The sequence below is a fragment of the Apodemus sylvaticus genome, chromosome 6 (assembly GCF_947179515.1).
Source record: "Apodemus sylvaticus chromosome 6, mApoSyl1.1, whole genome shotgun sequence".
NCBI lineage: Eukaryota > Metazoa > Chordata > Mammalia > Rodentia > Muridae > Apodemus > Apodemus sylvaticus.
In genome coordinates this window covers 128,508,283-128,533,043 of record NC_067477.1, presented here as the reverse complement: position 1 = coordinate 128,533,043, position 24,761 = coordinate 128,508,283, and the positions used below count along the sequence as shown (strand labels likewise).

The 24,761-nt window shown below is 42.3% G+C and overlaps 1 protein-coding gene across 5 annotated transcripts in view; it reads left to right on the top strand.

Annotated features, from left to right (window-relative positions):
• Positions 1 to 24,761, top strand: part of Map4k3 (mitogen-activated protein kinase kinase kinase kinase 3) — a 159,072-nt gene that overhangs the window by 38,206 nt on the left and 96,105 nt on the right. For all 5 annotated transcript variants that reach the window (XM_052186459.1, XM_052186458.1, XM_052186457.1 and 2 more), the window contains exon 2: positions 17,921 to 17,978. In XM_052186459.1, coding sequence (XP_052042419.1) covers positions 17,921 to 17,978 — 58 coding nt within the window. The remainder of the gene's footprint in view (positions 1 to 17,920; positions 17,979 to 24,761) is intronic.

Sequence of the window (24,761 nt, the reverse complement as noted above, 5' to 3'; positions counted from 1 at the left end):
TGTGCTCGTCAGCCTTGCCATGGGGTGCTGCGTGGTTCATGTGCTGAACCAGGGAGAACATTCTTGTGTAGGAGTGTGTAAAGCCATGCAGAACTGGCGCCCCGTGGTGTTAGGGGCAATGTCTCACGGAAGACGTTAACTCTAGGTGGTTTTTGAGGCGCATATGCTATTTGTAATTGTCAGGTGTATTTTTGAGCCCTATGAGAACAGCAGGAACATCTGCCCTTGCTGCTCTTGCTGGAGTGGAAGTCAAGATCATTGAGGCGCCCACCCGGTGTCAGTGCTGGGAGCCTGACAGGCCTGGGCCCCGGCCTGAAAGCAGTGCTCTGCAGTCATGGGATCCTTCCTTAGTTGCATGAGTGTGTGCCTTAAAATACTTAACACGCTTGCGTCAGTGTCAAGACCACTGCCCAGGGAAGATGTGATTGTCAAGTTGCATTTTTTCATATAAATATTACAGTCTTTTAATTATAAGTCTTAAGGATACTGTTGTTTTCATGGAAAACACAACATTGAAGCTACTTTTACTTGGCTGTGCCAGTTGTAGTGTGCTTAAAGCTTTAGAGATTTGGAATCTGCCTGCACTTAGAATAATGTGACTTGAATTGTTGGTAGAGTACATCATCAGTTTCTCTTGTTCGCATGCACACACACTGAATAATGTCCAAAAAACCGTACAGCTTGTTAAAACAACTTGTTTACACAGTTGCCCCCCCATCCAAAAATACTTTTAAAATTAAATAATACTAATTTAGAAGTGAGAGGCTAGAGAGATGGTTAGCAGTTAAGTGCTCTTGCTGCTCTTCCGGAGGACCTGCGTGTGGCTCACCATAGGCATGTCTCCCTGCATGCAGCACTGTAGCTCTTGCTCTGAGGTGTCAGATGCCTCCTCAGACTTGCAGGTATCCACACACATGTGGCATGCATTCATACATACACAGCCATTAGTAATAATAAACTTTTTAAAAAATTAGAAAGACAAGTGAAGCCCTTTCTTCTTTACTATGTTTCCTCATGACCCATATTTAACCACTAATTACTAGTATGTTTCTTAATTTATTTTATTTTTACACTTGCATGGTGTACATAATTGGATATGTACATAATCTGTGTTCAGGAACATGTGGGAACACAGGCAGGGGCGTGTTGAAGCCCGAAGCTGACATTGCCTTGAATGGTCGTTCTCTGAACTAAGACTAGATTCTGACTGGCCCAGCTAGCTGGCTAGCCCGGGGTTCTGTGCCTGCCTTCCAGGCTCTAGGTTTCCAGGAAGCCACAAACGTTGCTTTCAGATGGGTGCCGGGGATCCAAAGTCTGGTCTTCCTGCTTGTGTGGCAAGTGCGTCACCCACTGAGCCACCTCTGCAGCCCAGTATGCATCCTTTTAGAGCTTTTTTAAGCATACGTGATCTCCTGTATAGGTATGCTTATGTATGTGCTGATGTATATGCTGATGTATGTGCTGCTTTAAGTTCTAGCACCATGCAGCTTACCCATCTAGTTCAGTGCCGTCGAGTTAGATATGTTAAGGGTATCTTGCTCGGTCAGCACATACAACTTATCACAGTTTGGTTTTATTTTAAAAAATAAGTCATTAATTTTAATTGTGTTATAATTATTATTGCACCAGACATTCATTCATATTGCACATTTGCAAGCAGCTCCTCCAAAGTAAGCTAGTGAAACAAAAGGAAACAAACAAAACAAAAAACCCCACCTTGCCCTTGGTTTTAGATTACACTGGAATTGTTGAAACTTAAAAAGCATACATGGTGTGAGGTTGTTAATGAGAACGTCCCCTTCCTAATGAGAATGAACTCTTCCTTCCGTAGGTCGCCTTGGCTGGGGTGTGCTATTGCAGCAGCAGGAAAGTAACTGCTACATACAGTCGGGTTATTGCTTTTGTCCAGGATGGCCTCAGATGCATGGGCATCTTCCTGATTCTGTCTTCTCAGTGCTGGGATTGCAGGAGCCATGTGACCTTGCAAAGCTTAAACAGTTCTTATTATAGGAATGTTTCTCTTTTACTTATGAGATGCAGACCATTACACAGAAGCACTAAATACAATCTCCCTCACTATAAGTTTAAGGTGAAGTTTTCTATGTTTATGTGTAGTCATGATGAATAGAATAATATCTGAAACTAAGTGATCACTTAATATCTCTCTGTGCTGCTCAGGGCTCATTCGTAAATCCTGAATAATTCAGTCCACAACAGCCTACTCCATTTATTATATCTAGCTGTAGATAAGAAACCTAGCATGTGTATGTTAGGAATTTTGCCCAGTGTCACACACCTAATAAGTGTATTATGTGTATGTCTGTAATAAATGATGGAGCCAGAGTTCAAACAGTGCATTCAAACCATGCTACTTAACCTTTGGTAGGTTACATGGAAGCAATGCATCCGAACGTCACTGTGCTGCCCTCCTTTGTAGTACGCAGTGACAGTGCATAGGAACGTCACCGTGCTGCCCTCCTTTGTAGTATGCAGTGACAGTGCATAGGAATGTCACCGTGCTGCCCTCCTTTGTAGTATGCAGTGACAGTGCATAGGAACGTCACAGTGCTGCTGTAGTACTCAGTGACAGTGCATACAAACGTCACTGTGCTGCTGTAGTATGCAGTGACAGTGCATACGAACGTCACCGTGCTGCCCATCGTTGTAGTAGACAGCACATACCATCTGCTTATATTATGTTATAAAATTTAATTCTTGATGTTATAAAATTCTCCAAAAGGATTCTAATGGTTCCTAGCATCAGGGACAACCAACAGCAAAGGAAAGGAACCTCCTGCTTTTTAATTTATGTATAGTTGCTTCTCAGTAGCTGAGGGGATGGTTCCAGGCCTCCTTGTGGAAACCAGTACAAAGTCTGTGTATGATCAAGACCCTTACATAGGTAACATAGAGTTTGCGTGGACTGCCTGTACTCTTCTGGGACTGGCTGTACTACTCTTCTGTATGCTTTGGTGAGTATCTTTACTAAAATGCACACAAGAGAATGCTGTGTGGACAGTTATCATACTGTGCAGCATAGGGAATAAGGGCAGGAAGACAAGCATGCTCATTTCCAGTACTGATGCTCTCATCCAAGCATTTCCACCACAGGACCTACGGAATTCATCGGTGGGAAGCCTGCAGGTATGGAGGACTGAGTTACATTCATTTTTTGTGTGAGGCTCACTTTTATAATTAAAACAGGAGTGGGATGTTAAGAGACTAATTGTGATTTCATCTGTATTTGTACGATGAACTTCCTGTTTCTGGGAGTGAGGAGAGCTGTAGATCCAGCCTCGTGTGTCCCACACAAGAAAAGTCCCTTTCCCAGTTTGGTACAAGAAGCTTTAGAGTGACGCTTGTTCTAGCTTCTTTGTGTCAGATGTTCAAGGCCTGAGCAGGATTGGCCATGAAGAACTGTAAGTGTCTCATCAAACTGTGGTGCCTAGAGAGAGCAGCTGTTGGTACTCTTGGTAGTGTGGGTCTCTAGCTACCATGTATTTCTCTTGTGTCTTTGGCCTCAAGATGCACCTCCCCCACCCCATCCTGTGCTCTTCTTCAGATGGTTCTTCTGTCCAGCCCTGTCCATGTGGCCTAGCTCTAGTGTATCTGAAAATGTGCTGTGTGGCTCCGTGGCACCCCAGGGAGCTCAGGGCTCCACAGCTCTCTACTGCTGCACGCACCGTTGTGTCCCTCCTTTGAGGACTACTCTTGGAGTAAAAGTTCAGCAAAACCCACACCCACAGGGAATTTTCAGGAAGTGCTAGTACAACATTGATAACTTGCCCTAGAGACCTGCAACCTGGAAGAGACAGAATCTCGGCCACTTCACCCCATCTCCATTAGGTGACCTAGTTTCTACTCTGGCATGTGACTGTCAAAGTGTATACCCTACTGTCCTCCCTGACCATGTTCATGTTGTCCTGAGATTAGTTTGAAGTAAAAGCCCGCAGAACCAGAGCACATGAGATGCCACTGGGGGATGCTGGAAACAAGAGGACTTTGGTTTGGCTTGTACCTCTGCTGCCAGCCATCCCCCTGTAAAAGGTGACAGCGGAAGGAGGGGCCGAAACCCTTGCATGGTACGACGAGAACATCTCTGTTCTTCCCTGGAGTTTATCAGATTAGTGCTCATTTGGTTTGACTTTAAAATTTTGCGTCATGGAAACACCTATGTATTCCATTGTTTGTAATAAAGGTAGGCATATAGTCAATAGGTTTTTTTTTTTTTAAAAAAAAAAACTTAGATCTAAGATAAGGGATTTAAAATTAAAAACAAGTTTGCTGTTATATAAACTTTTATAAAAATAGAATTTTTAGTTACTGATAAAAACAGGATTCTAAAATGTGTAGTTGCTAAATTTTACAGAATATGTCTTACCCCTTTATTTGCTGAGTTGTGTTTCAAGATCCCTAGTAGGTATCAGAACTTTCAAATAGTGTCAAACCGCTGTGTGAGCGTGCTGTGCATATGTGGAGCAAACCATCATCCATCCATATAGCTGTATTTTACTTTTTCCTACATATGCATACCCATAATAAAGTCTAATTTGATACACTAATAACAATATGAAAAAATGAATAATTGTAGCAGTACACTATAATGAAGATTGCCTGATTCATTACTTCTGGAGTGTTGCATTTAATATTTTCTGACCATAGTTGGTCAGTTATAACTGAAGCTGCATAAAGTCACTGTGTTGGGGACACTGCTGTCCTTTATATCTGCTTGTTGGTGAAGCCCTGATGAAATGGACGGCTTTTCCAACGTGCTGTCCAGGTTTTCTAGCTGGAGCAAGTGACCAGGTGGAGGTGGCCCGAGGAAGTGACCCAGTACCCTGATGAGAGAGAGAGCAGCAACCCAGACTTTAAATCAAGAACAGAAGAGCCTGGGCCTATTTAGAGAAGTGGTTCTTAAAGATACACTAGTAATTTTTAAATTATGCATATGGGGGGGGTGCAAAAGGCCGGAAGTATTGGACTCCTGGAGCTAGAGTACAGGTGGCTTTGGGGCACTAGCCATGTGTGTGACCATCTCTTCAGCCTGCTTCTTCAGAGAAGTGGTTTTGTTTTGTTTGAGTGTTTACCTGTACGTGTGTGTGTGTGTGTGTGTATACGTACATTCCATATATCATATCAAATCATATCAAATCACATGACATGTATTCCTGGTGCCCAGGGAGCCAGAAGAGGATCCTGGATCCCCTGAGACCCCTGACACTTAAGTTACAGATGGTTGTGAGCCGCAGTGTAAGTGCTGGGAGCTAAGCTGGTTCCTCTGGAAGAACAGCAGATTCTGTTCATTGCTGAGCCCTCTCTCCAGCCTTCTTCACCCCCATCCTTTAGAACCTTTTTTGTTGTTGTGCATAATCTATAGGAAGAAGAACCAGTGTGCGTTATTTACAGCGTTTCTGGACCACGAAAAATCCTCCCTATATAGTTCTATGATGGCTATATCCCAGTTGTCAGGGATTGGTGGAGAAAGGCCATTGCACAAGGGAAGAAGGTCAGTGTGGAGTGAGTTTTTGCCATGATCATGTGTGATTAAGTGTAGGCTGTGGGTTGGATTAGCTTATTAATGCAGGTAACAGAAAAGCACTCGCTTCTGTAGCTGTTCATCTTGAGAAGCACTTTTCCTGCTCACCTTCCAGCTTCTGAGTGGGAATGGATAATCATGTTCACCAGAAAACTGGATTTCCTGAGCCCTGAACATCTATCCCCAGAGCCCTGCCCTTAGTGGGGTCTCTTGGACCCTAGCCAGTGTCTGACTGGTGAGCCATTGAATCAGTCACTTGGATGACATTGAAATCATAGGTCCTGGAACTCACCTCACACTTCCAGTTCAGGATCTGTGTATGTGGAATGGAAGTAAGAGAAACAAGTCATTTTTATCAGTTGACTTCTGTATTGAGTTGTTCACCTTCTATTTGTTGGTAGGTACATAGCATTTCCCATTGTAGGACTAGTATTAGCTCATTTTCTACTACTGCAATGAAATACCTGAAACAGGCCAATATTATAAGAAGAAAAGTTTATTTGATCTCACATTCAGAAGCTAAAATTCAAAACTGGAAACCTAGGTGCTGTGTTGATTTCTGACAACGGCCTGACAGCCGCACAGGAAAGGTTTACAAACCAGAGTGGAAGTCAGAGAAGCTGGACTTTCTTCATCCTTCTGTGGACACACTCCACTACATACGGACCTTCCCTAGGCGTGCCTCTTGCAGCTTTCACACCACCTCCATTATTCCCACCCTGGACATTAGGCCTACAGCACATCAGATTTGGAGTATACGGCCAAACATATAAAACCATTGCATGCTTTTGACATTTTGTCGAGGGCTGTCATTGTGTGGCATTTGGTAGACTTAGCAGAATGTGTGACATCTTTCCTTCTACCTTCCAAATGCCATCATGTCCTCTAGTTATCAAGACAGCTGAAATGCTCCTGCCTGCTATGTGGGTGATGTCCCTCTCAGTGAAGGATCACTCATATATACTTTTGTCTTTCTAGTAGGGGTGTGTGTGTGTGTGTGCACATGCGTGTGGAGGTCACAGAAGGATATAGGGTATCCTGCTCCATGACTTTTCTCCACCCTGCCTCAGCAGTGACTCTGATTGAACCCAGAGTTAGACTGGCAACCAACAATCCCCAGAGAGCCTCCTGACTGTAGCCACCTCACAATTGTTGCAGGGGTGGGGGTGGGGTTACAGGTGGAAAAGACCATGCCCAGTCTTTTAGTTGTGTACTCGGGATTCAAACCCAGACCCTCATGCAACCAAATAAGTACTCCTACCCACAGAGCCATGTCTCCAGCCCGTTTGTTATCTTCATCGTTCATCACCATTCCCTTGTACAAGATGCCAGCTTTGTTACTCTGCAGCTCTCCAAATAGTGTACGGTCCTTAAAATGATTTCACTTCAGTCCCTATTTTCCACTATTCCTATGACATGGTGCTTATATTTTTAGTCAATCTTCCTTTTTCAGTTGTAAAAATTAGACATCATTATTATTGTTTTCTGCTCTTATATTTACCCAGGATTGCTAATTTTTATTGGAATTTCTTTCATTTTAAATTTTCCTTCTGAGGTGTTTTTTTTTTTTTTGAGATATACTAGAATTCATGTTGTATATCATTTGGTGGTAAACTCAAATTTAACTAGAAAATACTAGTTTTGTCCTATTTTATGAGTACAGTTTTTGCTGAGAATGTAATTCTAGGTAGGTATAATTTTTGTTAGAGCACAGTGTCATTCAGCAGGCTGTGTACGTGTGCACATGTGTATGTTTGAGTATGTGTGTGTATATGAGTATGTGTGTGTGAGTGTGCATGTGAGTGTGTGTGAGTGTATACATGTGTGCTTGAGTGTGCATGAATGAGTGAGCATGAGTGAACATGTGAGAGTATGTGTGTATATATGAGTGTGTATGAGTGTGTGAGATTGTGTGTGAGTGTGTGTGTGTGTGTGTGTATGAGAGAGAGAGAGAGAGAGAGAGAGAGAGAGAGAGAGAGAGAGAGAGAGAGAGAGAGAGAGAGACTCTATGTTGGCACATATGTGGAGATCAGAGGACCACTGTGGAAGTCATTCAGTCTTTCCATCTGTAGGAGGGTTCCAAGTTCAAACTCATATCCACACGCATCTTGGTTGGGTAACAGGCATCTTTACCTGGTAAGCATCCCACTAGACCCTTATTTAGGTGTTTGTAATGGCAGGACTTTTTATATCTCATCTAACATGTTTCCAAGAGACAACTCTTAAGTGATTCTTGTTGTTTGCTTGTTTTAAGTGGTCCTGGAACTTGAATTTAGGACCTCATGCACACCTTGCAAGACTGTTACCAAGCTATAGTCCCAGCCTGTATGAGTGGCGGTTACACACACTGGAGTCTGAACACCACTTGGCCACAGATACTTGTACTGTTGTTTCTGTATAGGTAGCTGGGATTTGATAACTTGGTCCCTTATCCTTTCTTAGCCTTGACACCACTTGAGTTTTATCCTCATTATTAGTTGACACTTAAGATCTGGGAGTTAGCAATTATGAGAACTGTTGAAGGGCTGGAGAGATGACTGAGCAGTGAAGAGTCCTTACTGCTCTTCCAGAGCACCTGAGTTTGGTTCCCAGCATCCATAGTAGAGGACACGCAACACCTGTAACCCCAGTTCCAGGGGATCTGGGAGCAAACCTTTGGCCTCTGCAGGCAAAGTACACTCACATGCACATATCCATCCCTTGCCACACACAAAGATAAATTTAAAAAGTGGGATTCATAATCCCTCAGAGTTGTGACGGTTGTTTGGATAGAAAACCTCTGTCTTGTTGATATGGCTCAATTCCATTTTGAATTCCAGAATTCAAAGTAAGTCTTTGAGCTTGCCTGTGGTTTGTTTCCTCATCCATAGATGGTTTTCTAGGACTACATCCACTCATTATCTGCTAACTGCATGTTTTAAGTTACTTCCATCATCTCTGTTTTTTTCTCTCTCTCTTTTTGAAGATCATATGATCTTAGAACCTTTGATCTTTAATTACCTAGTTTCAAGAAGCGAAGAGCCATTGAGATCAACTCTAAAAAAGAGAGGCTGTGAAACAGGCATGGGGGGGGGGAGTCTTCAGGGTTCAAGGCAGTTCGGAGATGTGTTCTTTTCTGAGTCTGTTTCCTGTGCACCTCTCCTCTGTTGTCTGAGACTGTTTCTTCAGAACCCTCCCCCAGTCCCCACCTCTCAGTCCTGCCAGCTCTACTAATGGCCTAGTCTGATGGCCTCACAAGAAGTCACATAGACTCCCAGTCTGATGGCATTATCACACGAAGTCACCGAGGCTGCTTGGGGTGCTTCTCAGCCTCTCCAGTGTCACACTTTCATCAAAAACAATCTTTATTAGCGGCTGTTAAAATCTAAACTAGAATAGTGTAGTATCTCTCTGCTGGTGCTGCAGAGCATGCTGAGAGCCCAGAGGAAACCTAAACAAAGCTGCCTGTAGTGTTCATGGATTAGAGAACAGCCTGTGAAAGATATTCTAGCCAAATTCATTAGGAGATTAAATATACTTTCCATTAAAAAAGAAAATCAGTGCATATATGTGTATAAAAAAGCTGATTTAAAAATTGATGTGAAAAGCAAAACATTTCATATAAAGAATTCTGAAAAAGTTAAAGGAACCAAAGCAAGGCCAGGTGACATCACCACAGAACAAAGGATCCATATAGTGTGTAGTATGAAACCACAGGGAGAGACCAGCTGCCCCCAAGGACAGTAACGTGGAGGAGGACTGTCTTTTTAATAATCAGAGTCAGGATAGTTCGATGTTGACCCGAAAAACAAACAAAATACCTCAGCCTAAGCAGTTTCTTGAACAAAAGTGAACTCAAATGTACCATAAGATAAATCTAAGTAGAGCTGCAAAACTCAGATCCAGCTGCAGAAGTAGGATGCAGGAGGACCTCTGGATAAGGGCTTAAGCAATAAGGTCTTGGAATGACATCAGAAGCACAGTCCACTAAAGAACATGAGGCAGATTGGACAAATCCGAAAGGCGTGCTGCTCCTTAGCTTGCTGGAGCTGCCTCGAGTAGCGTAGGCTGCCCGGGCACAGGGAGGCCTCTGGCAGAATGATGGTAGGATGGTTCCCGAGTTTGCAGAGAGCTGGCTGCCTTCTCGCTGTGTTTTCATGGATCTTAGGCCTTAGTGTCCCTTTCCTTTTCTGAAAAGGTGTCAATTATATTAATTAGAACTGACCTGTACAATCTTGTTTGACCTTACTTGTGTTTAAACTACTTGTCTCCAAATATGGTCATTTTCTAAGGCACTATGAGTGAGGAGTGGGTGGGGTGCAGAACTTAGTCCAAACATTCTGCATACATGTATGACAAACTATATTTAGGATATGTAGAGAACACTCAGACATTAGTAAGAAAATGATTAAAACATGGGCAAAGGACTAGAAGACAGACCCTTCACCAAAGGATCGCAGATGAGGACTTCAGTAGGTATTCAGTGTCATAGGCAATTATGGAAACACAAACCGAAGGCTCTGTGAGATGTGGCTACATCTGTTAGCCATCTGTTATAATGACTGGTGTAAAGACAGGTATCTGAATCCTCAGATTACTGCTGGGCATGAGCAATGGTCCCCTCGTTCTAGAAACGTGTGTCAGTTTCTTAGAGAGTTAAACATGCACCTTCCATCTGCCCCACACCTTAGTTTTTGTGTAATCTGAACACAGGAAAGCATCCCTGACAGCCTTCAGACACGAGTGTTGCATATTTGAGGCCCTGAGTTCAATCCTTGGGTCTGGAGCGGTGTGTATGCATGTGCACACTCAAGTAAACAGCAGAAACCTGATTTGTTCATGTCAGGAAGTACTCTGACTGGCAAATGGGTAAACGGACAGAATTTAAATTCCAGCAGAAAGGAATGAACTACTGGCATGTGCAACAGCTCTCTGTTCAAGAGGCAGCTCAAGAGACTCCATTCTAAGTGATTTATATGGCTTTCCAAAAAATAGGCCTGTAGTGGCACCAAAGGAGGGCGACTCCTCTGTCTAGTGGGTTTTGTGGCAGTGGAACTTTGCTGTGGCTTGATGGTCATGGTGGCATCTGTGTATATTTTAAAGCTATACTCTACCTACCACAATCCATGTTATTGTCTGATTTAAGAAATTTAAACCCCTTAGGCTTAAATGTTTATTGCATATATACATATAATTATAAATTCAGTTTTTCACTTTATTAAGTTATAATTGAACATAGGTACAGGTAGCACAGAGATCTTAGACTGTGAAGATATAACATCAGTGCTGTGGGTGAGCAGACTGTATGATCTCTGTCCCAGCTATTTGTTAGTTCCACTATTGTATTGAGAAAGCAGCCTTTGGCAGTATTTAAATAAATGAGTGTGACTGTATACTAATAAAACTTTATTTAAAAAACAAGCATGCTTGCTTTTCCTTAGAGAATCTGACTGTCCTGAGTCATTTGTTCATGCTAAGTCAAGGTTTCCAAATAGAATGACCTTAAAATATATCATCAAAATTAAATAAAATTTTAATTCTAAAAGTATGGAAGCACACTGTAGTAGTAATGATAGACAGTAGACATGCAGGCAGAATGCCCTGAGCTAGCTGGGGAGGCTTGCCACCCTTCTTCTCTCCATGAACTGCTTTCCTTTGCGGTGGGTGTGTACCTGGTGCAATTAGCTGTGGAAAAGCAAACTAGAATACTGAGTCAGGAGTGAGGATGGATTATCCATTTCCTTCCGAAAGGGTGTGTGGGGGTCACACCCTGTAGTTATCCTCCCCTGTACTGGGAATAGCCTGCTCTTTGTTTTGCTTTCCCCGGGGACCTTTAAAACTCACTTTTCTCTGTCCTTTCCCCTCAGTCTCTTCCCATGTTAGACACTCCCTGTCTTTCAAATCTCAGCATGAATGGTGTCGTCCTCAGGGAGCCGTCAGACCCAGAAGCTCAGATGGAGCAGGTGGTGTCTGGCCACATCCTCAGACCTGGCTGCGCATCAGAAGTAGCTCGGCATTCGGGACAGGTTTCTGGGTCCCACTTGGAATCCCTTGATTCAGGGCTAATGCCAGTGGTTTGTTTGTTTTCTATTTAAGCATGCTGTTTATATACCCCACTGGCTGGGTTACTATTTGGAAGCTGTTTAGAATAAATGTTGTAAACATTTTAGAAGGAGTTTTAGACATGAATAGTCTCTTGTCTTGTTTCTGCAGCGTAGAGGGCTCAGGAAAAGGACTCAGAAGCCATCACTTGCTCAGATCCACCCTGCAGCTTACTGCGTCCTTGCCTGTCATTTCACACCCTGTTTCCATGTCCACAATGAGCATCCTCCTCTACAGCATAAGTGCTGGGCTCTAGGTACTCAGCAGCCAGCAGGCTCAGTGTTCCCACAGACTGTTGTTGTTGACTCTAGCTGTGGCGGCTGGCGCCCCGGGGCCATGGAGATTCTTGACAGCTGCTTACTCGCCTGTTCTCTGGTGTGCAGAGGACAGTCCTCAGCACGTGAGCAAGCTCAGCAGTGTGAAGTCAGCTCAGGACAGCAGCTCTTCCAACCCACACTCAAGCAAAATCCCAAGCAGATCTGAAATCAAGCATTTTCAAGGGGCTGGAGCCATTAAAGTCTAGACTTACAACCAAAAATATAAGAAGTTTCAAGAGCATTTGTAAACTGAGATTATTTCTCAATCTGCAGGATTCTCACCAGGCACTCTTCAACGTAAGAAAGGTTACCTAGGGTCTGTGGGATGTGAGGCCAGGGGAGTGCCTAGGTGAAAATAAGTCAGGGAGCGTCAGGAGGACCTACGCCCAGCTCTCATCAGTCCTACTGATGAGGTCTGGGATCGAGGCCCAGGGGTGGGCACTGGGGCACAAGTGTGGCTACTACTGAGGAACCACAACTTGTTTGGTTTGGCAAAGCATAAAGTAAAAATTTGGGAGTGACTAGAAAGATAGGTGGGGGCCAGATAATAAAGGGTTTTATTGAAGTTAAAAATACTGTATTTCACAACTTCACATTAACATGCACAAGAATGAAATTGGAAACTCCCTATGGTGCAGCGTCATACAGAAAGTTACTAAAGTAGATCGTTGACCTTACTATAGGGGTGGAAAGTGAAGAGTGTTGGCCAAGAGCTCTGTCAGGCCAGCTTCGCAACTGTCAGGAAACAGAGGAACAAAACAAGACACTTTGGACTTCATCAAAATAAATACATCCATATATCAAGGAAATGAATACAGACACTAAGGTGTAGCTCATGGCGATGTGCTTGCCTGCTAGTCCAGTGAGACAGGAAGTGAAATGAGAAAAGCTCCGAATATGAGAGAGAAAATGTGCATAGTGTGCAGCTTAAGGTATAAACATCTGATGGCATTTTAAATAGCTGTGTGGTAGTGCACACCTGAAGCACATAGGCATACCCATCGGAGAGCTAAAGATAAAAACACAAAGTAACAGATGTTCAAGGGTGTGGGGAAATGAAGCTTTATGTGTTAGTTGAAATAATACGAGACACTAGAGTTGCTTTGGGAAATAATTTGGCAGCTCTTCAAATTGATGGATGGGCCTGGAATATTATACAGCCCAGCATACATACCTTACTGCATTTAAGGTATGTATTCCAGAGGATTAGAAACAGGCTTACCCAGACATTTATATTGTTTCATATATAGTAGTAAGTAGCATTTATAACAAATATAAAGAGAACCCATGTGTTAGATGTATTTTTCTTGTCACTCTGACTGAACACCCAACAAGAAGCAAATTAAGAGAAAGAGGAAAGCTTTGTTTGGCCCATGGTTGGATGGGGTGTGATTGTCAGGCTGGGAAGGTGGCTCCAGAGTATTGGAAATGCGGACCTGGGACTTGTCCTGCCATGCCTCCAACAACTCATCTGGCTCCCCTCTCCCCCTGTCCAGTCTGGAGCCTCAGCTCACGGGATGCTGCCGTGTACAGTTGGCGTGGTCGTCTTCCTCACTCAGTAATCTCTGCAGACACAGAGATGTGCCTGAAGTGTGTCTCCTGGGGGTTCTGAGGCCAGTTGAGCTGACACCAAAGGTTAACTGCCTCTCTGTGTCCTTCAGCCAATGAGTGGAAAAACAGATTGTATTACTCTGCAATGTAATATCATTTGTATGAATATGAAAATGTACTAAACAAAGGAGCGATTACCGGGGAACCACATGTTGCTCAGTTCCATTTAGTAAGGTATCCATCAAGGGAGGGAGGTTGAGCAGGAGTTGTCAGGAGAGTGGGAATGGCAGCTTGTGGCTCAGGGCTTTGTTTTCATTTTGGTGCTGTGATGGAATGTTCTAGAATTCAGTATCAATGGCGCTCCACTCACTAATACATGAAGTGTTCCACAGTGAGGTCCGCAGTGATGTAAACATGATGTGATTCTGTCTGAGGGCTGTCAACAACAAGGTGTAGATGCTCAGGGCAGTCACTTCAGTTTCTGCCTGTAAGAAGTAGGAAAAATCTGTTGCAATACTGACTTCGTTTTTTTTTTTTTTTTTTAAAGCAAAAAGTTCATACATGCTAATATCTTAGAATGTTAACCTTGCTCATTTGGAAACTAAATTGTTTGAGCTAAATCAAAACTGCTAAATCCAGAATAAGTTTTAGAGATAATATTGACTTAATTCTAAAATAAGTGAGTTTTTAAAAGATAGTTTTTTGCTACATAGTCCAGATTGGCATTGCACTCTCCTACTGCCTCAACATCCCAATTACTGAAACCTCACGTCTGCAGCCACCACTGTGTGCCACGTGATCAGAATGCTTTACAAACCCCGCCTGTATAGCATGCTTTCTGATGATTCAGAAATGAAGTTCCCTGACTTCCTTTGGAGCCCTACTCCACCCTCACAGAGTGAAATGCCTCCATATTGTTAAGTAAGATGCAGAGTAGCATTTCAGAAAGCAGGAGGAGCAGCAGCTCTTGAGCTGCCTGGCTTCAGCCACTGGAGAGACATCACTGGAAGTCCATCATACACCCCAAAGAAACAATTTGGAACTGTTACCTTGTAGCAAGTTTTTGACAGATCTTCTGAATTATATTAAGTCAAAGAGTAGGGACAGACCCTCTGAAAGCATAGTGAATAGTGGCTTATGCCACCTGCTCACTAGGAGTTCACTGCCATGATTTCTTAGCTGAATATGGCTAATGAGAACTCTGAGTAAGTCAGCTCTTAGCCAAGTATTTTGAGTGCAGCAGCCATTTTGAAAAGACATTCATGACTTTGTTACTAAAGAGTGCACCCTCCTGTGGCCTCTGGGAGCAAATTCTCAGCTCTGGTCCATCCTCTTTGACTTCACACTGTCTGCGGTTCTGTGGTAAGCCACCATACTGTGAACTTCTTTCCAGGAAACAAGCGAGACTTTTTAACAGGTCTGATTTTAAGATGCACCAAGTCAGGGAGTATCCTGTTTTATTTGCAGATGCCTTGTGTATCCCCCAGGTACACCCCATCCTTATTCAGTGCTGTTGGAAGGTTCATCACACTTGAAAGAAAGGAACATTGGCTTGAAGTATTCAGATTTGTTTTCTGTTGTCTCCTTACGAACATCATGAGTATTTTTTAGCTATGAAGATTATATGTTGAAGAATTTTTAAAGACTTGTTTATATGTATGTTTGCCTGCATGTTTGTATTGTGCGCACATGGGGGCCAGGAGAGGGCATTGAATCCTCTGGAATAGGAATTACAGATGGTTGAGAGCTATCATGTAGGTGCTAGAAACTGAACTCAGGTTCTCTAGAAAAGCATCCAGTGCTCTTAGCCACTGCACCATCTCTTCAGCCCCTAAAGATAGGATTTTTAAATGCGTTTTCCCTGCATTTTTTTTAATTTTTAAATTTTTATAGGGAATATATTAGTTACTTTTCTATTGCTTTGGTAAAACACCATGACTTAAAGAACTTAAAGAACAAAGTATTTAATTAGATTGACTTTTCCTGAGTGTTAGAGTCCATGAGGATGGAGTGAGGCATGGGGGTGAAAACAGCTGAGAGACCCAGTTCAGGAGACTCCTTCCGAGTGCACTGCAGATGGCCGGAGGCTTTGAAACCCAACACACACACACACACACACACACACACACACACACACACACACACGCACGCACACTCTCCAGCAACCTCACTCCTCATAATCCTTTTCAGACAGCCAACTGGGGACCAAGTATTCAAACAACTGAGGCTCACAAGGGGTCGGGAATCACACTCAAATACCACAAAAAGAATCTTTTGGATTTTTTTTTTTTAAAAAAAAATTTAAGGCAGAGTCTTACTCTGTAACCTTGGCTGACCTGGAACTAACTTTCTAGCCTGAACTCATGTCGACACACCTACCTCTCCTTCTCATCAAGTGCTAGGATTAAAGGTCTGTCCCACCACAATGACTCTAAAAAAATAGTGTGTGGCATATGCAAATGTGTTTGCATGTTTGTGTGTGTTGAGGTCAGAAGTTGGCATCAGTGTCAACTATCCCTTGTCAGCATACTTTCTGAAGTGGAGATGATCCTAATGCTGGGATTACAGGCATGCATAGCTGCCCTTGGGATCTATGCACTGCCTTTTTGTGGGTGCCAAGGACTTAAACTAAGGCCCTAGTGCTTCTTCAGCAAGCACCTTACCAAGGAACCATCTCCCAGCCCTTGGAGAATCTTGTTATATTTTTAGTGATGGCTCAGCTTTTTTTCTACTTTCTTGTATCCTTGCCTAGTTTGCTGATGTGTGATGGTGGAGAGAACAAGTATATTTGTTGGTGCGTGCGTGTATGCTGCACATGCATGCTTTTGTGAGTTGGGGACACGGGTGTGTGCAGGTGCATGTGGACATGTATGCAGATGTGTTCAGAGACCCAAGTTTGATGCTGGAGCATCTTCAGTTGCTCTCATCTTACCCGCTGCGGCAGGGCCCCTCACTGAGTCCTGCTTCCCATCCCTGCTAGTCTGTCTAGCCTGCTTGCTCCAGGATTCCCTGCCTGCCTGGGCCTCCAGAGAGCTGGCTTTTATCTGAATGCTGGGAAGCTGAACTCCAGTCTGATCCTCACATTTGTATAACAAGTGCTTTACCCTTGAGCCTTCTCTCCAGTCAGTCTGTTGATATTTTTAATGCCCTGGTACTCTTAGAAGAGTTCTTTTGTTAATTGACATATTTTCCCAATCTATTAATAAGGGAGTATTGCCGCTAAATCTAATGCTGGCCTAAGATCTTCCTATAATCATGGAATTGCATGTGTTTTCCCCTTTAGACTGATCTAAAAATTAACTAAATGTGAACACCTAAAATACTTTGAAAATTATCTAGTTTTATCTAGATATCTAATTTTATAACATCTTAAATTATTATTTACTGCCATTTTTAAACCCAAATTCATAGATATTTTCTACTTAGATAAACAGTTGTAAACACTCAGAATCTACTATCTGATTGATTTTTGAGGCAGGAGGCAGGAGGCAGGATTGTGTTAGCTCAATATGGTCTTCAATGCTTAGCAGTCCTCCTGACTCTTCCTGAGTGCTAGGATCAGCAGGCGTGCCCATCACACCCAGTTTATGAATTGGCCAGTTTCTGTCTGTCTCTCCATCCCTCCCAGTTTTAGACTAAAGATATCTTATAGCCCAGGCTATCTTTCAACTTCTGTAGTAACTGAGGATTACCTTGAACTTCTGATTCTCCTGTCTCCGCCAGTGGATTACAGTGCTGTGGTTAAAGATGTGCCCACCATATCCGGTTTAACCAAGTTGGCATAGAACTCAGGGCTTCAGGCTGCCATGCAAGTATTCTACCAGCTGAGCCACATCCCAGCTCCATGAGTTGAATTTTTAAATTAATTTTATTCTTCATGAGTGGCGTGTTTTGAATACATTGATTTTATTGGCAACATGTGAATTTGAAGGGACATATGGGGGCTGCTTTCATAATTAGATTCTAATTAAAGATTTCAATGCCAATCCACTGTGTAGTCCCCAGGCTTTGCATGAAGAGCTCTGGAGTGACTATGATAGCATTCACTCTGAAGTCTGGAGTGGACATCCTGGCTCTGAATCCTCGCACTCGCACTGAGCCAGTTGTGTGGCCAAGCAGGTTTTTCACTTTGATTTTTCTTATTGCAACGTGGAAACAGTACTGGTTTCTACCTTACAGGTCCTGTAAGGGTCAAGTGAGTATCAAGCCTCTTAAAACAAACACTGCCCATTAGTGTGGCAGGAAGTTTACACTTAGTGCCGGGATTCATTATAAAGGACATGGTACTGGCTGTTTGTAAGTTAGATTGTAAATTTAATTATAATGTAAATTAGATACTTTCAAAAATATTTCTCTATGATTGAAAACAAACAATAAACTGAAATGCTTTTGAATACAGCTTTTTTTTAATGATCTTTCCTCTTCTTCATTCTAGGCACGGAATGTCAACACTGGAGAATTAGCAGCAATTAAAGTGATAAAATTGGAACCAGGTAAATTATTTAAATTTTGATGTTTCTTATTGCTAGAAAGTCATTAGATCTCATATAGTAATTTTTTTTTTATAGTTCAGCTTTTTTAAGTGCTCTTTGTAGCTCAGGTTGGCCTTAAACTATTGATCTTCATACCCTAGCATCCTGAGTCCTGAGATTATAGGCATGCCTGCCTCATGCTTATTTTAGTAATGTTTGATTACCCTTTGCTTATTTTCTCAGTGTTTTGTAGGGGAGACAGATAGCTGTCTCTTCTTTCTTCTTCTGCTCTGAGCCCAGCATAGACTTTGCTCAGGTTTTCCTAGAAAATGATTGGTAACTCTGGGAAGGAGAGTAGGTCCTAAGGGGATGTGACTAACTCCACAGACTAATTTGACAAGTTTATTCTAGCTTATTTATTTCCCGATGACATTGCTCTGTTATGAGAGCAAGTGTGGCCCAGAGGGAAAGACCAGCTGGCCTACCATTTGGGAAGCTGTAGTCTGTGTCTTCGTGTCAAGCCGTCCTCTTGCTCTGTGTCCTGAGTTTCTCTACAGACCCCACCAGCTCTTAGCACCCATGCGTCATTAATATCCAAACAGTCCCTTCCAGCTTGATTGGCCCGTTATAAAGCCTCTCAGGGCCTCTCTGTGCGTCTTGTCTGCTCTACTGTTCTCCCTTGTGTTCCCCTAAAACCTACATCTTCCTGAGCCTACTGCTCTCCCATGTCCTCCCTCAGAACTGCCTTGCTCTCTCCTTGCTGGATGCAGCCCCCAATACTTTAGGTCTTTGCTTCAGTGGGAACAGAAATCTATTCAGAGACTTATTTTAGGGGATGGGCCAGCTTTTCTCTGAATGAACAAAAATCTAGATGATTCAGGCTGAAATATAAAGTAACATTCTGCGCTGTAAAACCAGGCCACCTTCTGTTAGAGTTGGCCTACCGTTGACTTAGCTTATTGGTAAATCCCTTAGAAGTCCCATGAAGATGAAGCTTGGCGGGTGTGCTGCATGCTTGTGTAAACGCAGGTAAACACCATGAGCTCAGAGCATGCAGTTAGATGCGGTTACCAGTTCCCTCTACTGTAATCACTGTCCAATATCACCAACATGAATGCATTGTTTCTCTACTGCTCAGTTTCTAAGACAGATGTGTGAAGTTGGTGAAATCTGGACAACAGTTGAGGATCTGGCACTTTCACCAGGCCTTCAATTTTAATCAGTGAGTAGAAGTTACCTGATGATCTGGCCAGGAGTCCAAAGTCACCAGGACTTAACTTCATTCACCCATGTAGGCTGGGTGAATTTCTAAAATTTCTACAACGCTGAGGGAATGAGCCTGCTAAAGTTCTACCCTTGCTCTTTCATATTTCCAGATTTTAATAAAAACACATTTTCTCAGCTCTGAGCTAAAGCCTTGGCATAGAATCTATTTAGTATATCTTAAAATCTCCTTTAAAAAAATCAAGCTAGAAACCTAGAATAATCATGTATAATGGATGATTTGTGATATTGTTGGTCTTCAACATTGCTGTGTATTAGAAGATACACAGTTGAAGAAAGACAAGGAAGCTGTCCATTTATACTACTCTCATATTGTTTCTGCTTGGGGAATGTTTACTTCTTTTTGAGTTTGGCTGGGCAGTTGAAATCACAGACTCTGAAAGTAGCTCTTGCCCGCTCGTCAGGAGTTGGTCCCATTACCTAAGGTTTAAGGGTCTCTGTTTTCTCATCTCTAAAGGAGATAGTAATAGTACTTTTGTTTTCTGATGTGTTAAGGGAGTTAAACAGGGCATGTCTAAAGTGTCAAGTACTTCAGTAGAGCCTGGCATTTAGCACTGAGTGCTGACTATAGAAAGAGGTTGCTATAGGAAAAAGTTCCCAAAGGGTGACCAGCCTTGTTGTCAGTTCCTGGTTACCCACCAAGGTAACCACACACACACATACACACATCACGCAACACCACACCACACTACACCAGCTTGTTTTGAATCAGATCTGATACATCAAATCATCTCTAAAAATATTTTAGCGTATAAAGGGAATAAAAAATGAAAAGTGACAAAACCTGTGTGTGTACTACTGGTAGGAGTGTGAGACAGTGCTGCCACTCTGGAAAACCTTGAGTTCTGTGGGTTTTTGTTACTGTGGTTGGTTGGTTGCGGTGTTTGCTTGTTTGTGTTTGTTTTGGAGACAGGGTCTTACTATGTAGCCCTCGCTGTCCTGGAACTCACCATGTAGACCAGGCTGCCCTTGAACTCAAAGACCCTCCTACCTCTGCCTCCAAAGTGCTGGGGTTAAAGACTTGTGCCATTGTATCTGGCGCTAGTTCTTTCTTTAAAAGTGATTGTAGATTACTATAGTGACTCAGCAGTCATGCTGTCATGTCTAACCCCACAGCTTACACGTGAGCGGCAGTATGCATAACACTCCTATAGTGGAGTCATCATGGCAAACACATTTGGCCTGAATCCCATTGCTGTGGAGTGCAGAGACAGGAGGGACCCGGGCTGCCTGGTCTTCGGCCTTGTTCCAGTTCTCTGAGAGACCCTGTCTCAAGGGAATGAGAGTACTAACCAGAAAAGGCAATGTCCTCCTCTGGCCTCTGCATGTATGCACGGGCTTGCACTTGCTTACACACAAGCATGTATATATCACACATGAAATTTCTTTAAAGTGCTCAATATATAAACAATATTAATAATATTAATTATTGTTATTTAATATTAACAACTAACTATTAATAATAGTTTCTTACTAATACAGTCCCCATATTGGAAATAGTTGATGTGTCTTAACTGTCATGGCAGTGTCTCTTTCTTTTTTGTCTTTTTATCTATAATTTTTTAAATAAACTAGATAGTTTGTCCTATATTTGTCAACATCATGAACTGTGCTGGTTGCCCTTCTGTGTCAAATACTATATTGTGAGTTCTTAGCTGTGAAAACTGAAGAATTAGGCTTTGATTGGTATGGGAAAAGGCCTGTCTTCATGGGCCATGTAGTACCCACGCCTTTTCAGAGTTCTGGTGGTCAATATCCTTTGTAAAAATAAAACTTGACTCTGCAACAGTCAAATGTATTGTGATATAGACTTTAAGAATTTGTACATTGATTTAGCTATTTCCTCTCTCCTTTTTTAATAGCTGGTAACCATTTTGAAACTGAAGCTATGTGAAAACTTGAGATACTTTGGTAAAATTGTTTACATGTGAGGTTAGTTGAAAGTGTCTCATTGTGACTTTTGATCTTGTTCACATGACTTTATATTTCGTTTTCTCAAGTGTTTGCTTTGTTTTTTGCTTAACTATAAGTCTATCCTTTTTTGGATCTAAATTGGACCTAAATTGCAAAACCAATTCTGATCATTGTAATGAAAGTAGGGAAATAGAATTAAAGCAGAGGTAGAAATTAAAGTCATTCATCATTCTGACTTGTAGATCCATTGTAAACTTTTTTCTTTTCTCCAGATTTTTTGATATTTACATGGAAATATTCATACATACACATAATTATAGTGAACGTGTTGTTTCCTTCCCAGCCCCAAGTTCCCCAGATAACAACCCAGACTCAAAATGTATTTACAAATACCTAGGCCATAGAGCTAAGCTGGTTCCTTCACTAGCTAATAATTTATCCTGCTTATATTAATCCACATTCTGCCACATGGCTGGCTACCTGTTCTCAGCTCAGGTACCATGCTTCTCTGTGTTCACATCTGTCCTGGTGACTTCCTGCCTAGCTCTATCCCGGAATTCTTTCTGCTTTCCAGATGTCCCACCTTCTATTCTACCCTTTCCTGTGGGCCATAGGGTTTTTAATTGACAGGTGATGCATCCATACAACACATGGGTATTCTCTCCACAGGCCAGCTGACTTTGTTAGCAGGATGTATGTAATGGGCACAGTTCTGAGATCTCTGTAGTGGCTTTGCAGAAGTGGCTCACAGGGTGGTCAGTACTGTGAGTAATCTCTCTGGTGCAAGCATCAGACTGGGTAGGGAGAAAGACAACATCACACTGAGCAGCAGGAATAAGTCCTGTGAGAAAAGATGGTGATCTCTGGTATTTTTCTTACACATCCATGTTTCTTTTTACTACAGTTCTGGGATGAGGCCTTGCTTCATCGCTAGGCAAGTGCTCTGTCACTGGTGCTCAGCCAGGCTCCATTTCTGTGTCTCAGGCTTGAAGTGACCTGGCCTTACCTGTCACAGATATCAAATGTGTATTTTATGGATATGACAGTGTATCATGAGTATTCTTCTGTTTCTAAATTGCTGTCTTTTTATTTTTTTAAAATATTGTATGTATATGTATGTTTTACCTACATATATATCTTTGGACTGCCTAAAATTGGAGTTACAAATTTGATAATTTGATAATTAGGTTGATAGCAATATATGGGTCCCCAGGTCCCCTAAAAGAGGAGCAAGTGCTCAATATTAATACAGAGCCGTTTCTCTGGTCCTTTAACAAGCTGTTAGGGTTGGAGTTTGGTAGGTGTGTGTGTGTGTGTATGTGTGTGTGTGTGTGTGTGTGGTTTATTGTTTTTGTTGTTTTGTTTGAGGGAGGGTGTGTTTGTTTTCTTGTCCTGAGACAAGGTCTCACTGTGTAGAACATGCTGGCCTGGATTCATAGAGCACTGCCTGCTTGTGGCACCTGCATGCTGGCATTAAAGGCCTGCACACCACACCTGGCTACAAGGACACACTCTGTTTTGTCATCTGTTTTGGAACTGGGACTGATGGCAGTCTTATTAGGGAGATATATATTAGGGATATCATAATCAGAAAGGTTGACCTTAATGTTTTCAGGGTTTCTTTTTCCTTTTTTTTTTTTTTTAAGATTTTTATCTGTTTGTTTGTGTACACTGTCATGTCTTCAGACAAACCAGAAGAGAGCATCGGCTCCCATTACAGATGGCTGTGAGCCACCATGTGGCTCCTGGGAATTGAACGCAGGACCTCTGGAAGAGCAGTCAGTGCTCTTAACCACTGAGCCATCTCTCCAACCCCAAGATTTGTTTTTCTACAGACTTTGTGAAAATCATAGTATATTTATTATTGAGCTAAAATTGTTCTCCTATTGGTAATTACCATTCCTTTGGGACTAGTGGTTGGCTACCTTACTCTACCATATATAACTTTTGTCTTTGTATTCTGTGAAAAACCATTCATGTCAGTCATTTGACATGTATCTATTCATTGTCTATCCAATGCCAGACATAGTAGCTAAGGCAGATGAGCCTGTCCCTTGAGACGCTTAGGTTTTCTTAACACTGGCATAGTAAATATGGAATGTATAAATAAGTAAGCTAATTTCAGGAGCCAAAATGAGATGACATGGTTGAAAGTGGTTGAGGACCACCACTTCAGCCAATATCATAGTGTCAGGAGACTGCTCAAAGCTGATGACTTTGCCTTGAGATTTGAATGGTAACAGTCATAGGATACACTTGGGGAAAACCATTCCAGGTAGCTACAAGCAAGGCCAGTGTTCTGAAGTAAGAATAGGTACCAGGGTAGAAGACAGGCCACCATAGCTCCATCAGTGTGAACCAGTTCCCACTGGAATGAAATGAGCTTCCAAATTAGGACTGGATCATAGATGTCCCAAGGACTGTGATAAAGAGGACCCTATGAAAGGCTTTTAGAGGCCATCTGCCTGGGGAACAGGACCGTAGGACAGTCACTGGGTTTGACAGTGTGTGTTTTACATGGCTTTTTGTTTTAAATATATTAATTTTTTCTTTATTGATATATTTTTTTATTTACATTTCAAATGATTTCCCCTTTTCTGGGTCCCTACTCCCTGCAAGTCCCATAAGCCCTCTTCCCTCCCTCTATTCCTCCATCTACCCCTTCCTACTTCCCTGTTCTGGTATTCCCCTATACTGTTGCATTGAGTCTTTCCAGATCCAGGGACCACTCCTCCATTCTTTTTGCACATCATTTAATATGTGGATTATGTCTTGGGTGTTCAAAGCCTCTAGGCCAATATCCACTTATCAGTGAGTGCATACCATGATTGATCTTTTGAGACTGGGTTACCTCACTTAGTATGATGTTCTCCAGCTCCATCCATTTGTCTAAGAATTTCATGAATTCATTGCTTCTAATAGCTGAATAGTACTCCATTGTGTAAATATACCACATTTTTTGTATCCATTCCTCCATTGAGGGACATCTGGGTTCTTTCCAGCTTCTGGCTACTACAAACAGGGCTGCTATGAACATAGTGGAGCATGTGTCCTTATTGCATGCTGAAGAATCCTCTGGGTATATGCCCAGGAGTGGTATAGCAGGGTCCTCAAGAAGTGTCATGCCCAGTTTTCTGAGGAACCGCCAGACTGATTTCCAAAGTGGTTGCACCATCTTGCAATCCCACCAGCAGTGGAGGAGTGTTCCTCTTTCTCCACATCCTCACTAACACCTGCTGTCTCCTGAGTTTTTGACCTTAGCCATTCTGACTGGTGTGAAGTGAAATCCCAGGGTTATTTTGATTTGCATTTCCCTAATGATCAATGATGTTGAACATTTCTTAAGGTGTTTCTCAGCCCTCCGAAGTTCTTCATGTGAAAATTCTTTGTTTAGCTCGATACCCCACTTTTTAATGGTGTTATTTGGTTCTCTGGGTTCTACCTTCTTGAGTTCTTTGTATATATTAGATGTTAACCCTCTGTCAGATTTAGGGTTGGTGAAGATCCTTTGACAATCTGTTGGTTGACATTTTGTCCTTTTGACAGTGTCCTTTGCCTTACAGAAACTTTGTAGTTTTATGAGGTCCCATTTGTCAATTCTTGATC